Source organism: Schistocerca nitens, chromosome 7, assembly GCF_023898315.1.
Source record: "Schistocerca nitens isolate TAMUIC-IGC-003100 chromosome 7, iqSchNite1.1, whole genome shotgun sequence".
NCBI classification, from domain to species: Eukaryota; Metazoa; Arthropoda; class Insecta; order Orthoptera; family Acrididae; genus Schistocerca; species Schistocerca nitens.
In genome coordinates, this window is record NC_064620.1 from 154,816,419 (window position 1) to 154,830,424 (window position 14,006).

Genomic DNA, 14,006 nt, shown 5'->3' on the forward strand with positions numbered 1-14,006 from the left:
ACGACCGTTATTCCTGCTACCTCAAGCTGCCAGAAATAATGGTTTTGTGTGTGTGTGTGTGTGCGTGTGTGCGCGCGATTGTGGCTGTCTGCAACTTAGTGTGTCATGTTTATGATGATTAATAATGTAGCCTTTTCATAATCATTGAAGCTATATGCAGCCAGTTTTAAAGCAACATGCCAAAGTTTTGGTTGCAGTCAGTTATCAAGAAAACTTCTATGTCATTGCTAATATTGAAATTGTGGATTCCACAGGACTCACAGGTCTGCAGAATATCGGCAACACATGTTACATGAATGCTGCATTGCAAGCTCTGTCGAACACACCACCGCTGACACAGTTCTTCTTGGACTGTGGGGCCTTTGTGACGAGTCGCACAGGCACGACAGGTTCTGGTGATAAGAAGCCTGGTCTTTCACGATCGTACCACAGGTTAATCCAGGAGATGTGGCATTCTCGCCGTCCTGGATATGTTGTACCTTCTGCCATTCTGTATGGGATCAGAAACGTTAGTATTCATTTATTACTGATTGAAATCCAGTTGGAAATTCATTCAATTTTGTTCTGTTCTTCAAGATGTATTTATGAGATCTCTCTTTAAATGCTGAGTAATATCAATAGAAATGTTGAGTTTGCTTAAAATTTCCATTGGAACAAAAAGGTAGGATTCCTAAGTGAAATCAAGAGTTCACACTTTTGTGGTTACTAACTTTGTTCCCACTTGAGACTAGAAGGGTGCACAATCTAAAACAGAAGCAGGTAAAAAAATATTAATGGTATGGTGAAAGAGCCATATAAGAACAGAAGAGAACTGAAATCAGATATCAGTGGGTGAGATTCTAATTCAGAAGAAATGTTTGGAATATTATTATAGACCAGTAAATTGACAACACAGCTTAGATTATGCAAATAGATATAAATCACAGTGGAAAGAAATAGAAATGAAAAGAATAGGGGGGAAACAGATGAAAAGTAAGGCAAAACCTTAAACTACAATCTTTTGACGATGTCCTCTGATTTTGAGAAGTAATTGATTTATCAGTTACCAAAGGAGTGTGGATAGTTCCCTCTTTACAACACCAATCATGCCTGTTCTATTTTGATTGCACCTGGGACCATTTCAAGACAGTCTTTGGTAGATAAGAGCATTCTCAAATTAACATTGAATAGAAAATTACCCTAACTAATAAGGTAACATGTTTTCCATTGTAATTGGAGTAATTTGAAGATTTTAATTTATACTGACAGGACAAGGCTGGGAACTGGTGCCTCTACATACATCTGTTTAGGTTCCATGTTGCAGGGTTGGCGTTCTCCTTCTCACTTGAGTAGTGGTTGTAAATAGGAGTATTTGGCGTAGCTTCCTCTCCTGTCAGTTGCTATTTGAAATCTCTACCTGTTCCTGTGTCCTATTTGATTTATACAAAATAGTTACCTGTGTTGCACAAAACATCTGAACCTTCTGCTATGTTGCATCAACGAATTAAACTGCCTACACAGCCACCTGCAATTGCAGTTCAGATTTGCACTTTGAAAATTAGTGCTGAATGCCCATTTGCCTTTCAGAATTTAGTATTTTCTCAGCTTTTTTTCAAAATACATCAGTGTGTCCCATTTTTGTTAATCTCTTATTGATACTGATAATGCACGTGGCTAGGCTACAAACCACACCTGTGTGGTACAACTCCTTGTAACTGATGCCACTTTGGCAACTTGTGTGTGATGAGGATAGAATGATGATGGAGACAACACAGCACCCAGTCCCCAAGTGGAGAAAATCTCCGACCCAGCCGGGAAGCAAACCTATTCCCCTTATGTGTCATTCCGCTGCACTGACCACTCAGTTATGGAGGCAGAGAATCTCACATTATGCAGTGTAGATGATATTATTCCTTCTATAGCGGGTTAACTTTTTCTTTCACTTTGATCCTAATTTTTTCATTTCGTGTTTATCCTATGGCAAGCTTAATTTTTGCCAAAAATTATTGTTCAAATTATAGTTTTCCTCTCTCTGGTTAATTGTTTTGTATTTCTGTTCATTTCTTTGCAAGTCAAGTGATGGAAGACACCTGCAGTGGCCCACTGCAGATTTTAAACGTATATACAGGCACAGGAAAGGTTTTCTATCACCTCGGTTCTGAGAATTTCGGAACCTGTACAGAAAATTGGAATAGAGATTAACATAAACATCATTTCTGCCCTTTTCATTGCCCACGAAAACCACACATTGCATGTTGTACCACCATACAGTGCGACCTTCAGAAGTGGTGGTCCAGATTGCTGTGCACACCGGTACCTCTAATACCCAGTAGCACGTCCTCTTGCATTGATGCATGCCTGTATTCGCAGTGGCATACTATCCACAAGTTCATCAAGGCACAGTTGGTCCTGAATGTCCCACTCCTCAACAGCGATTTAGTGTAGATCCATCAGACTGGTTGGTGGGTCACATCATCCATAAACAGCCCTTTTCAATCTATTCAAGGCACGTTTGATAGGGTAGGTCTGGAGAACATGCTTCCCACTCTAGTTGAGCGATGTTGTTATCCTGAAGGAAGTCATTCACAGGATGTGCACGATGGAGGCGTGAATTGTCGTCCATGAAGACGAATGCCTCGCCAGTATACTGCCAATATGGTTGCACTATCGGTTGGAGGATGGCAGTCACGTATCATACAACCGTTATGGCGCCTTCCATGACCACCAGTGGTGTACGTCGGCTCCACTTAATGCCACCCCAAAACAGCAGGGAACCTCAACCTTGCTGCACTTGCTGGACAGTGTGTGTAAGGTGTTCAGCCTGACTGGGTTGCCTCCAAACACTTCTCCAGTGATTATGTAGTTGAAGGCATATGCGACTCTCTTTGGTGAAGAGAACATGTCAGTCCTGAGCGGTCCATTCAGCATGTTGTTGGGCCTATCTGTATCACGCTGCGTGGTGTCCTTGTTGCAAAGATGGACCTCGCCATGGACGTCGAGAGTGAAGTTGCGCATCATGCAGCCTATTGCGTACAGTTTGAGTCGTAACACGACGTCCTGTGGCTGCACGAAAAGCATTATTCAACATGGTGGCATTGCTGTCAGGGTTCCTCTGAGCCATAATTCATAGGTAGTGGTCATCCACTGCAGTAGTAGCCCTTGTGTGGCCTGAGCAAGGCATTTCATCCATAGTTCCTGTCTCTGTATCTCCTCCATGTCCGAACAACATTGCTTTGGTTCACTCCGAGAGCCTGGACACTTCCTTGTTGAGAGCCCTTCCTGGCACAAAGTAACAATGCGGACGTGTTCGAACCGTGGTATTGACCATCTAGGCATGGTTGAACGACAGACAGCATGAGCCGTTGTCCATTCCTGGCGGAATGACTGGAAGTGATCGGCTGTCGAACCCCCTCCATCTAATACGTGTTGCTCATGCATGTTTGTCTGCATCTTTGGGCAGGTTTAGTGACATCACTGAACAGTCAAAGGGACTGTGTCTGTGATACAATATCCATAGTCAACATCTATCTTCAGGAGTTCTGTCAAAATTCTGTTTTGGGACTCTTTCCATTCTGTTGGTAATTAATTAATTTGATGAACAGTTGTGTTTTCAGAATATCGTGTACCATATGATATCCATTTCATTTCTATGGAGATTTTTCTTCAAGCTACTGATGCTCACACAAAATTGCTTATTCCACAGATAATGCACTATATAGTTTCTTAAACACAATATTACTTGCAGGGTGTTCCCATAACCTTGTGTCACCGTTACTTCTCAGCAACTGTTTTGTTCTTTATATTTTATACAATAGGCAGATTCAGTATTGAGTCAGAGAAGGGTATGTTTTTGTATTTTTTCTTAAACCAAAATCCGCCTGAACAGGTCATGAAGGCCCACAACAGTTAAATTGTACGAGGGATGGAACTTACATAGTGGCAACTATTTGTTCACAACTGATACAAAAGAGTTACGTGTTTGCACCTGTTACTGTCCTTCAAAGTAGTCACCAGCATTGTGTAGAAGCTGGTCACAGGTGATGCTCCAAAAACGAACAGTAATACTGTGCATTCATGGTCTGCCGTGGAGGAACGTAATGCATTAGGACAGGGGCGGGCAAACTTTGCATGCGGCTCATGAGCGCTGCACGTTTGCTGCTCGCGTGCAATCGTCGACCGAGGCAGTGGCGACAGCCGGCAGGTTGCGGCAGTATAGTACCAGGCTAAGCTGCGGACGTTGATGCAAAGCGACCACTACGTAGTGAACATTGTATTTTAGGAACCGGAGAATGCAGAGTGAATAAAGGAAACGGAGAAGTGGAGATTTGCTATCTTTTAAAAAGGAATGGGAGAATCGTTTTTTCTTTGTGCAAAAGTGTGAGAATTCGAACTGTTTAATATGTGGCAGTATTCTTGCTGGTCAGCGGAAGTTTAGTATTTGAAGGCCATTATAATAAATTTCACAAGGACGAGTACAATTTATTGTCGGATTCTGAGTGGATGGGGAAATTGACTGCACTTAAGAATAACGATCTGACGATACTATATGAATCTGTCGTAGTTGCTGATGTCACGAAAGATCTGAGAGTTTCTTTTGTCATGTCTCTCATCTAACTGATTTAACATTTTGTGGAGCACTGTTTTCAATTTTTCAGGATGACAACAATAATAGCCCAGCGTTACGTGCAAGTTATAAGATTGCGCTTAATATAGCGAGAGCTGGAAAATCATTTGCTGAATTAATAAGTCTTGGTTAAGAGCAAACATCAGTGATGAAAATTTACATAACTGTTTGCGTTTGTCTGTATGTAGAAATTTTGTTCCAGATTTTAAACGTATTGGAAACTCCACCTGTGATAATTAAATAAAACGCATCGTATGTAATAGGTACTCTTTCAAACCATGATTTCTTTCAAGCACTCCTACTAACCTTATTCCTTCATTCAATAAAGCAAGCTAGGAAACAAAACGCATTACAGAGGAAGGAACGGACAGAAGGTATGGTGGGGAGGGGAGATACGCGGGTGGCCAGCTTGCCCCTGTGTGCACGCAGAACACCTGTTAACTGCACGCGTGAAAGATTACCGCACACGTGCAGGATTCCTGCCCGCCCCCTGCATCAGGATAACACCATCAAAGTCGTACACGAGAATCACCATAACTTGCACCATACTGGGGCTCTGACGCACTTTCGACTTTCGCGGCAACCTGTAATGCTTTGCGAAAGAAGCGGCGACACTTTCTGCGCAACCCACCTATCATTTTGCATGACAATGCGCGGGTACATACAGCGCAAGGTGTGGCTCCTCTGTTCGGTCAATGAGACTGGGAAGTACTGTACCATCCACCATACTCCCTGAACTGAAGTCCTTGTGACTTTGATTTGATTCCGAAGATGAAGGAACAACTTCGTGGCATTCACTTCAGAACTGTTCCAGAGGTTCGACAGGCAGTAGACTGCTCCATTCGCACCATCAACAGGACAGGCTCTCCTAATGATATACTACGCCTTCCACATCACTGGCAACGGGTTCTACATAACACTGGTGACTACTTTGAAGGACAGTAACAGGTGCAAACATGTAACTCTTTTGTATCGGTTGTGAATAAACAGTTACCACTATTTAAGTTCCAACCCTCATTTTTTCTGATATAAGGTCTAAAGTCAGCACTGTAGTCTCGTGTTATGTTAATTAGCAAGGACCCTGTATACCATACAGCTAACTGCTTGCCTCCTCTTAGGATAGTCTGAAACATATCAGCAAAATATGTGACAGATAATCATCTGTTACTTAGCATACACTGCTGGAAAAAGGTCTGCTCCACAATTCATAATACGTAATAGTCTTCATCTGTACACATCCACGTTACTCTCGTGCTTTTCTGATGTCATCAATGTACCTCCTGTTTGCTTATCATCTTCTCTTATCTCTTGAAATCCAGCAAAGAGCCCACTTTGTCCATCTACCATCCATTCATCTGGGCTACATGTCCCACTCATTTTGATTTCTGTTTCATTAGAGATGTAATTACTTCTAATCTTCCAGTCTGTTCTCTGATGCATTTTTGTTACCTATGTTCCCTATGAAATCCCAATGAATGTCTCCATTGCTTGCTTATTTTAGACACATTGGATCCTTCATTTTGAAAACTGTTTATTTTATCAAAAGCACTCCTGGTTATTTCTGTTCTTTTGTTTATTTCGTTTAATATTAATTCAAGCATTGACTTTAACTGCCCAAATTTAGTTATTGCCTTGTTTCTCAAAAGCTGTTTATACAGTTTCAATTATAACTAGGGCAAATATTTTCTCAGAGTCCATAACTACTAGGTAACATGACAATTTATGCTTGTTGCTCTGTTCTGTAACTTCATCAACAGAAAATTATCAGTTGTGTTATATCCACTTTTGAAGCTTGTTTAGTCTTTGCCAGATTAAAATCCATTGCCACTGCCTCCCCGCAATGCAGTTGGTGATACATGTAATGTATGCCTTCTAAGTCATGGAGAAGATGTAGCAGGATGCATAGTGTCTCTCTGTCTTGCCTGTCTCCTTTCCATTGAAGTAGAAAATATGTGTCAATAAAATACTTGAGCAGCTACAGACTTGTTCAAAAAGAGCTTACATTGACTAGACACTCACTCAGTAGGTTAAGATGACAGGTGGTACAGTAATGCAAGCAGAGAGAAAATTCTTCAAGCAGTAGAATATTTATGTAACTGTCTCTATAGGGCATGAGATGATCAGAAACACAGGTAGCGGATAATAATATTCCAGAGGTAATACTGGTCAAGGCATATAGAGCTATTTGTGGCAAGAAGAAAGCAGACGTGAGGAAATGATGTTTTCCTGATATAAAGTTATAGAAAAGAAAGACAAAAAGTTTATATATAAAGGAAGTTGCTTGCTCAAAATTATTGCAAAAAATTTTATTTCCTCACAGGAGAATGAAGTACCCTTCAAATATCACTGTTTAGGGAACTTATTACTCCAGTTCTTTTTTTTTTTTTTTTTTTTTTTTTTTTTTTTTTTTTTTTTTTTTTTAAGTGATAAAAAATTGCTTCAAAGAATCTAAAAGTTACAAACTTACATTTTGAATTTGCCATATTCAGGTACATCCAATGTTTCGTGGCTATCAGCAACATGATACCCAGGAATTCTTGCGATGTTTCATGGACCAGCTGCATGAAGAATTGAAGGAGCCAGTAGTGGATATTTATCCTGAGAAACCAGTTCCCCCTCATGGTAAGCAAACTTCTTTAAAAAATACCTTTAAACACTGGGTTTGCTTGTAATGATGATACCATTTGAAACTTAGAATGAGTGTTGTAGACAGTGGTTTAGTCTCCAGCACTTGTTGAGCAATAAATTTTACCTTGGGATTTCGGCACTGATGTGTGGTATGAAATTGTTAAGTTTAAGGAGTAAAAGTAATTGAAGGAGTTAAAATATCAATAAGACTTAAAACATCACTTGCTTGCACTAGACATACACACCATAGGTTAAGACGGCAGTCTCTCTCTCTCTCTCTCTCTCTCTCTCTCACACACACACACACACACACACACACACACACACGGCAGTCTCTCTCTCTCTCTCTCTCTCTCTCTCTCTCTCTCTCACACACACACACACACACACACACACACACACACTCGTGGATATTATGTCAACTATGGTTCTACCTTGAGCAAACACTAATTCCTGTTTTAACACTCATACATGTTTTAGTAAAGTTTCACCACCATCAGGTGGTTCATTTATTTTCTTCTTATCACATACTAATATTTATGTGGCTGTGTGTAGTTTATCATTTTTTGTTGATTCTGCTCTTTCATTCCTCTATGGGGTTTGTAAACTGTGCTTTCTAACACACACACGAAAAGTGTTTGACACAGTGTCCCATAGCAGACTGTTAACAAAGGTCAGAGGATACGGAAGTTTCTCAGATATGGGAGTAGCTTGAAGATTTCTTAAGTAGGAGACTCCTGTACAGTGTCCTGCATGGCGAGTGTTTGTCAGAGACAAGGGTATCATCAAGAATGCTGCAAGACAGTGTGAAATTACCGCTCGTATTGTCTATATGTGTAAACGATCTGACAGATTGGGTGAACAACAATGTGGGACTGTTTACTGATGACGCTGTAGTGCATGGGAAAGCATCATCAATAAGTGCCTTTAGGATGATATGGCGTAACTTACGCAGAATTTCTATTTGATGTAATGAATGACAGCTTGCCCCAAATGTAGAAGAATGTAAGTTAATGCAGATGAGTAGGAAAAACAATCATGTAATTTTCAAATACAGTATTATTTGTGTGCTGCTCAACACAGTCGCATCAATTTGATATCTATGTGTATAATATTGCAGAGCGGAGGTGGAACGAGCATGTAAGGCTTGTACTAGAGAAGCTGAATGGTGAACTTCACTGTATGGGGGGAATTCTAGACAAGTTTAGCTCATCTGTAAATGCGGCCATGTGTACAACACTTGTGTGACCCATTCTTGAGTACTGCTAGACTGTTTGGGAACCCCACCAGGCCAGATTAAAGGAAGACGTCAAACACTGGAGGTATTCTGCTAGATTTGTTACCAGTAGGCTTGATAAACACATGGATGTTACAGAAATGTTTTGTGAACTCAAATGGGAATCCCTGGAGGGAGATGATCTTTTTGTGATACACTGTTGAGAATATTTAGAGAACTGGAATTTGTGGCTGATTGCAGAACTGTTGTGCTGCCACCAGTTTACTTTTCTCATAAGGACCATGAAGAAAAGATAAGAGAAATTAGGTCTCGTACGGAGGCGTGCAAACAGTCATTTTTCACCTATTTGATTTGCAAGTGAAACAGGAAAGGGTACAGCTGCTGGTTGTACAAGGTACATTCTTCCATGCATCATATCATTGGTTTTTGGAGTAAGCGTGTAGGTGCAGGTGATCTAAATGTAAGTCACCATAAGTCTCCATTTTGCCGAAGTCATAATTGTTACATTCATTAAAAGTGAATATCTATTTAAAAATACCTAAAAAATAAGAATATTTATATATAGCAAGCACTTAATAGTTTAATACTGGAAAATAATTTAGGTAATTTTTATACTACACAGATCCTCACTGAGGAATTGCGAAGTTTTACATAACAAATAAACTGCCCCGTATCAATTACTTATACAATAATTTTCGTATAGAGCAGAGGAAGCGGGAGACTGTAGAGAGTAGAGTGAGAGTGTAGAACAAATGGGATGGTTGGAGGCAGAGATGGAGGGGGTTGTGGGACAAGGAATAGCAGAGATTGAAGCCCCAAGTGGATTACAGGATTGAAGGATGTGTTGAGAGCATAAATCATATCTACACAATTGGGAAAGTATCCAGACAGCATGGGCTGTGAAGCAGGCATTAAAATTAAGCATATTGTGCTCAGCAGCAGGTCATCAACTCTGCTCCAACCCACAGTTTGGTGGTTGCCTTTTATTGGGGTAGAAAGCTGATTCCTGGTTATTTCCACATAAAAGGCCATGCAGAAATCACAGCAGTATTGCTATATTATAATAATAATAATGGCATTGGTGGCCGGGAGACCCCTCGCGGGGCGGTTCGGCCGCCGCTCCAAAAGTTCTTTAACGCCACTACGGCGACTTGCGAGTGAATGAGGATGAAATAATGATGAAAGACACACAACACCCAGTCATCTCGAGGCAGAGAAAATCCCTGACCCCGCCGGGAATCGAACCCGGGACCCCGTGCGGGGAAGCGAGAACACTACCGCAACACCACGAGCCACGGACAGTGTTGCTGTATGATATGCTCGGACATGACTGGAATAGGTTGTACATAGGGCAGGTGTTGCATCTGGGTCCTCTGCATCAAGGTGTTGGAAGTAGATGTGGTATCTGCGCCAGTAAGAAGTTATCAAAATGGGATGGACATGGGAAGACGAGATGTACATGTAAACAAATTATAGCAGTTTTAGAACCCTTGCATGATCTATGGACACGGGAAGACGAGATGTACATGTACATACAAACAAATTATAGCAGTTTTAGAACCCTTGCATGATCTATTTAAGAAAGATATTCACAAATTGAGCAACACACGTTGCCCTACCTCTGACCCTTATGCAAGCAGTTATTGATTGAAAGAGTTGTTGGCTGACCTTCTGAGGGATATCATGTCAAATTCTGTCCAAATGGTGGGTTAGATCATCAGAATCCGAAGCTGATTGGAGCACGGTGCCCATAATGCTCCAGTGCCCAGTGGGGAAGAGATCCAGCGATCTTGCTGGCCAGGTTAGACAATCAGTAGAAACTCTCGCTGTGTGCGGGTGGGCATTACCTTGCTGAAATGTAAGCGCAGGATGGCTTGCTGTGGAGGGCAACAAAAGGGGGTGTCGAATATTGTCAATGTACCGCTGTGCTGTGCTGTAAGCGTGTCACAGACGATAACTAAAGGAGTTCTGCTATAAAAAGAAATGGCACCACAGACCATCCCTGTTGGTTTTTTGGGCCATACGGTTGGTGATACTCTGGTTGGTATCACACAGCTATACATGGTGTCTCCACACATGTCTTCGGCCTGGGGTCTCATTGACTGGAGTAGAACTGTCTTCAGTGATAAGTTCCATTTTGAAATGAGCCCAAATGATCAGCAAAGACATGCCTGGAAAGTCCCGGAACTTGTGTCTATGGACAGCATATCTTGGTGCCGATCGGGTGAGCTGATCGACTACACTCGGCTGGACTCGGTTTTGTGGCTCTTAGCACTTTCTGGTGGCAGGTAGCGAAAGCTTGCAGAAGACTTCTGTGTATTGTTTGTGTGGTTTGATTATAGAGCATTTGTTTACGTTAATAAAACTTAAATTTGATAATTGGAAAATTGTAGTTGCAGTTTGTGCATTGCAACATAGGACAGTAATACAAGCTTAACATCACTAAATTGTCTAAAATACAGGATGATAACCAAAATTTTTGTAAAAATCGACGATACTTCAACACTTTTTTTCTTTACTATAGGAGAGTGAAAATCATTTGAGAAGTGAGAAATACAGGTTTCTCTTTAACCTGCTTGGCCTCACTAAAGACTGCATTTCAAGATCATTCTCCCTGATTTATAATTTTGAATGTCTCAAACTTTGCTATCCCATTATTTTTCCTATAAATCAAAACTAATAAAATTTAAAAAAAATTATTTGAAGAATCTGACAATAGAATTGCTCATTTCCCCCAAGTGTAATTTAAATATCTCATTTCTAGTACATTTATAAGTTTACAAACTGTATCAAAGAAACATACTGTCACCTATTTTATCATAGTTTTCAGCATAAAAAATGTGCTTTGACAGTTTGCTTTACTTTTTTCACTCACAGCCATTGGGAGTGACAATTCTCATTTGTTTCTTATTTATTGGCAAAACACTAATGGCAATCAGATAACACCAACGATTTTTATTATGAACTCATACCATTGTACCAAATTAGTCCTAACATCAATAATACGAATTCCTGCACACAGTATAGGCTATTCCATCATGCGAAACATCTTTAACAAAAAACTTTTCTGCTTCACTACTACTGAGACTGTGGACTACTATTTTCAAAATATTTTAAACACTTGTAAAAAATACATAAACTTTGGTATTGTGTATATCTTGCTCTAATAATAGGTCATCAAGCTAACTAGCTTATACCACAAAGGCCGACAGCTGTTAACTGATTCTCCATTCCAGTCCAGTACATTAATATATACTTCTCCATCTTGAGGATTGTGAAATATAATTACAACAGTCTTTGTGCTATTGGCAGATTCAATCCACTGAAATGGATGTCACATAAAAACATATAGCTGCTCGTAAACTGCTGTAGTTGGATTTGAACTTCTGGAGAGAAGTATGTAAATCTCCACTACTTAAAGATCAAATTCAGCTCCAGGTTATTGAAGGTAACCAGTGTCCATGATGTTTGGGCAGACATCAGCGATAAACACAGGGTTCAGACCAATGTATCTATGCTGTCCTCTACAGCCAGAAACGTTTAGAATTAGTCAGCTAGGATGATAAGGACTGTTGGTTTGGGAGGAATATAAACTTAAGTTTATTTTAAGTTGTGGGGTATACTTTTGAGGGCTTTTTTGTAAAGTAAACTATAGGTCCTAAAATCTCAGAAGTGGCTTAGGCACTTAGACACATTGCAACAACTTACATGAGATTAAAAACTTCATAATTAACAATTTTAAATTTTGTGCGGAATGAATTACAGTTCCTTGTCCTAAAGGAGAATGCAAGCTTTCACTGTCTGCCACCAGGAAGCAGCTCCGATTGGCTCACCCGATTGGCACCAAGATTTGCTGCCCCTAGACACAAGTGACACCTGGGGCAGTGGTGGGATACCAACCACTGCCCCATTTGGCTCATTCATTAGTGGTGCATCATTTGTGTGTGTGTGTGTGTGTGTGTGTGTTTTTTGAGAGTGTGTTTCCTCAAACATGCTTCTGCCTTTTATAAAATTCTTTGCAGTAGATTTGAGAGCCCATCTTCACACATTATTATGATAAATGCTGTAAGCCACCCATCCTGGTGGAAGCTATTAAATTAGGGCTCATTACGGAAACTTTTGGATTTAGTGATGTCATAGTAAGTGGCTTCTCTTTGCCCTCGTGGAGTTGAGTGCGCACAATTCCACACCTTGCAACCCCAGGAAAATCAGAGGTGGTCGCGCGGTTTCATTCCAAGGAACCCAGCCTTGGAGGCTTAAATTGGTAATTTTTTATGGATTATATAATGTTAGTGTTCCCTTTTATTCATTGTCCATGTTTCCCAGTTGTGGTCATTGTAATGCTGACACCAAGCAAGATTTGCAGGGCTCAGATCCCTAGTATGACATTAGTGTTTCGAGGTTTTTCTAAATCGTGTAAAGTGACTTGTAGAAAGGGTTCCTCAACGAAGCCACAGCTGATTGATTAACTTCCTTTTCCAGTACAAGCTAATTATCTTTCTGAAATCCATGATACCAAATGGATGTTAGACTATAACATAACTACCTTCCTTGCCATAAACATGCCCTTTTAGGTAGCGATACTTATGTCACTCAACTCTCAATGGGAGTTGTTTCACTCGTCCTTATTTCCATCAATGGGCTAGTGACCTCGGATGGACCATTGGTTATCCCTATGCTGTATGTCAAAAACTTTTGCATTGGCTTACAATTTTCTCTTGCGAAAATGTGGCTTGTACATTTCTGTCATTGTACTAAGGTTCACCCCAACCCAGAACTGTACTTCGGTACCCAGCACTTGGACATAGTTGGATAGTCTCAATTTTGGGGATTTGTCTTTGAGAAAAGGCTGACATGATTACCCCGTCTTAGTCAATAAAGACTAGCTGCATGTGAAAACTTCACACCCTCTGCTTTCTCTCACTCATCTCTTGGGATGAAATCATGATACTGTACTCCATATTGACCAGGTTCTGAACTGTGATTGCTAGGTTTACAGATCAGCTTACAATCAGTTTACAGATCAGCTTTGAAATTACTGGACATGGTGCATCTTTGTGGAGTAAGAGTGGACCCTGGAGCTGTCCAGACTAGGCCCGTAGACAGTCTCCTTAACAAAGTGGGAATCTTGCCTCCTCAGTTCTGATGGTACAAACACTTGCTCACTTGTACAATCACTGTAGGATAATTTCCAAATCATCTGTATTACAGAATTCATTTTTCTTACAGGAGGTATTAACCCCATGCTCACTCCCTCTCCCTCCCCCCTACCGACCTCATCTCTGCTCCCCTCCCACTCCCATCTCTTCCCCTCCCCTCCCCCCACACCCCCTCATTTCCCCCACCCCCCCTAACCCTCTCCCTCCACTCCCTCCTCCCCCCACTCCCCGCCCCCCACTCCCCTCCCCCCACTCCCGTCTCCCCTCTCCCCACTCCCGTCTCCCCTCTCCCCACTCCCGTCTCCCTCCCCACTCCCGTCTCCCTCCCCACTCCCGTCTCCCTCCCCACTCCCGTCTCCCTCCCCACTCCCGTCTCCCT

At 41.2% G+C, this 14,006-nt stretch overlaps 1 protein-coding gene across 2 annotated transcripts in view; it reads left to right on the forward strand.

The window, feature by feature from the left end:
- LOC126194827 (ubiquitin carboxyl-terminal hydrolase 20) overlaps positions 1–14,006 on the forward strand; it is a 186,111-nt gene that overhangs the window by 27,989 nt on the left and 144,116 nt on the right. For both annotated transcript variants that reach the window (XM_049933156.1, XM_049933157.1), the window contains exons 5-6: positions 255–508; positions 7,093–7,225. In XM_049933156.1, coding sequence (XP_049789113.1) covers positions 255–508; positions 7,093–7,225 — 387 coding nt within the window. The remainder of the gene's footprint in view (positions 1–254; positions 509–7,092; positions 7,226–14,006) is intronic.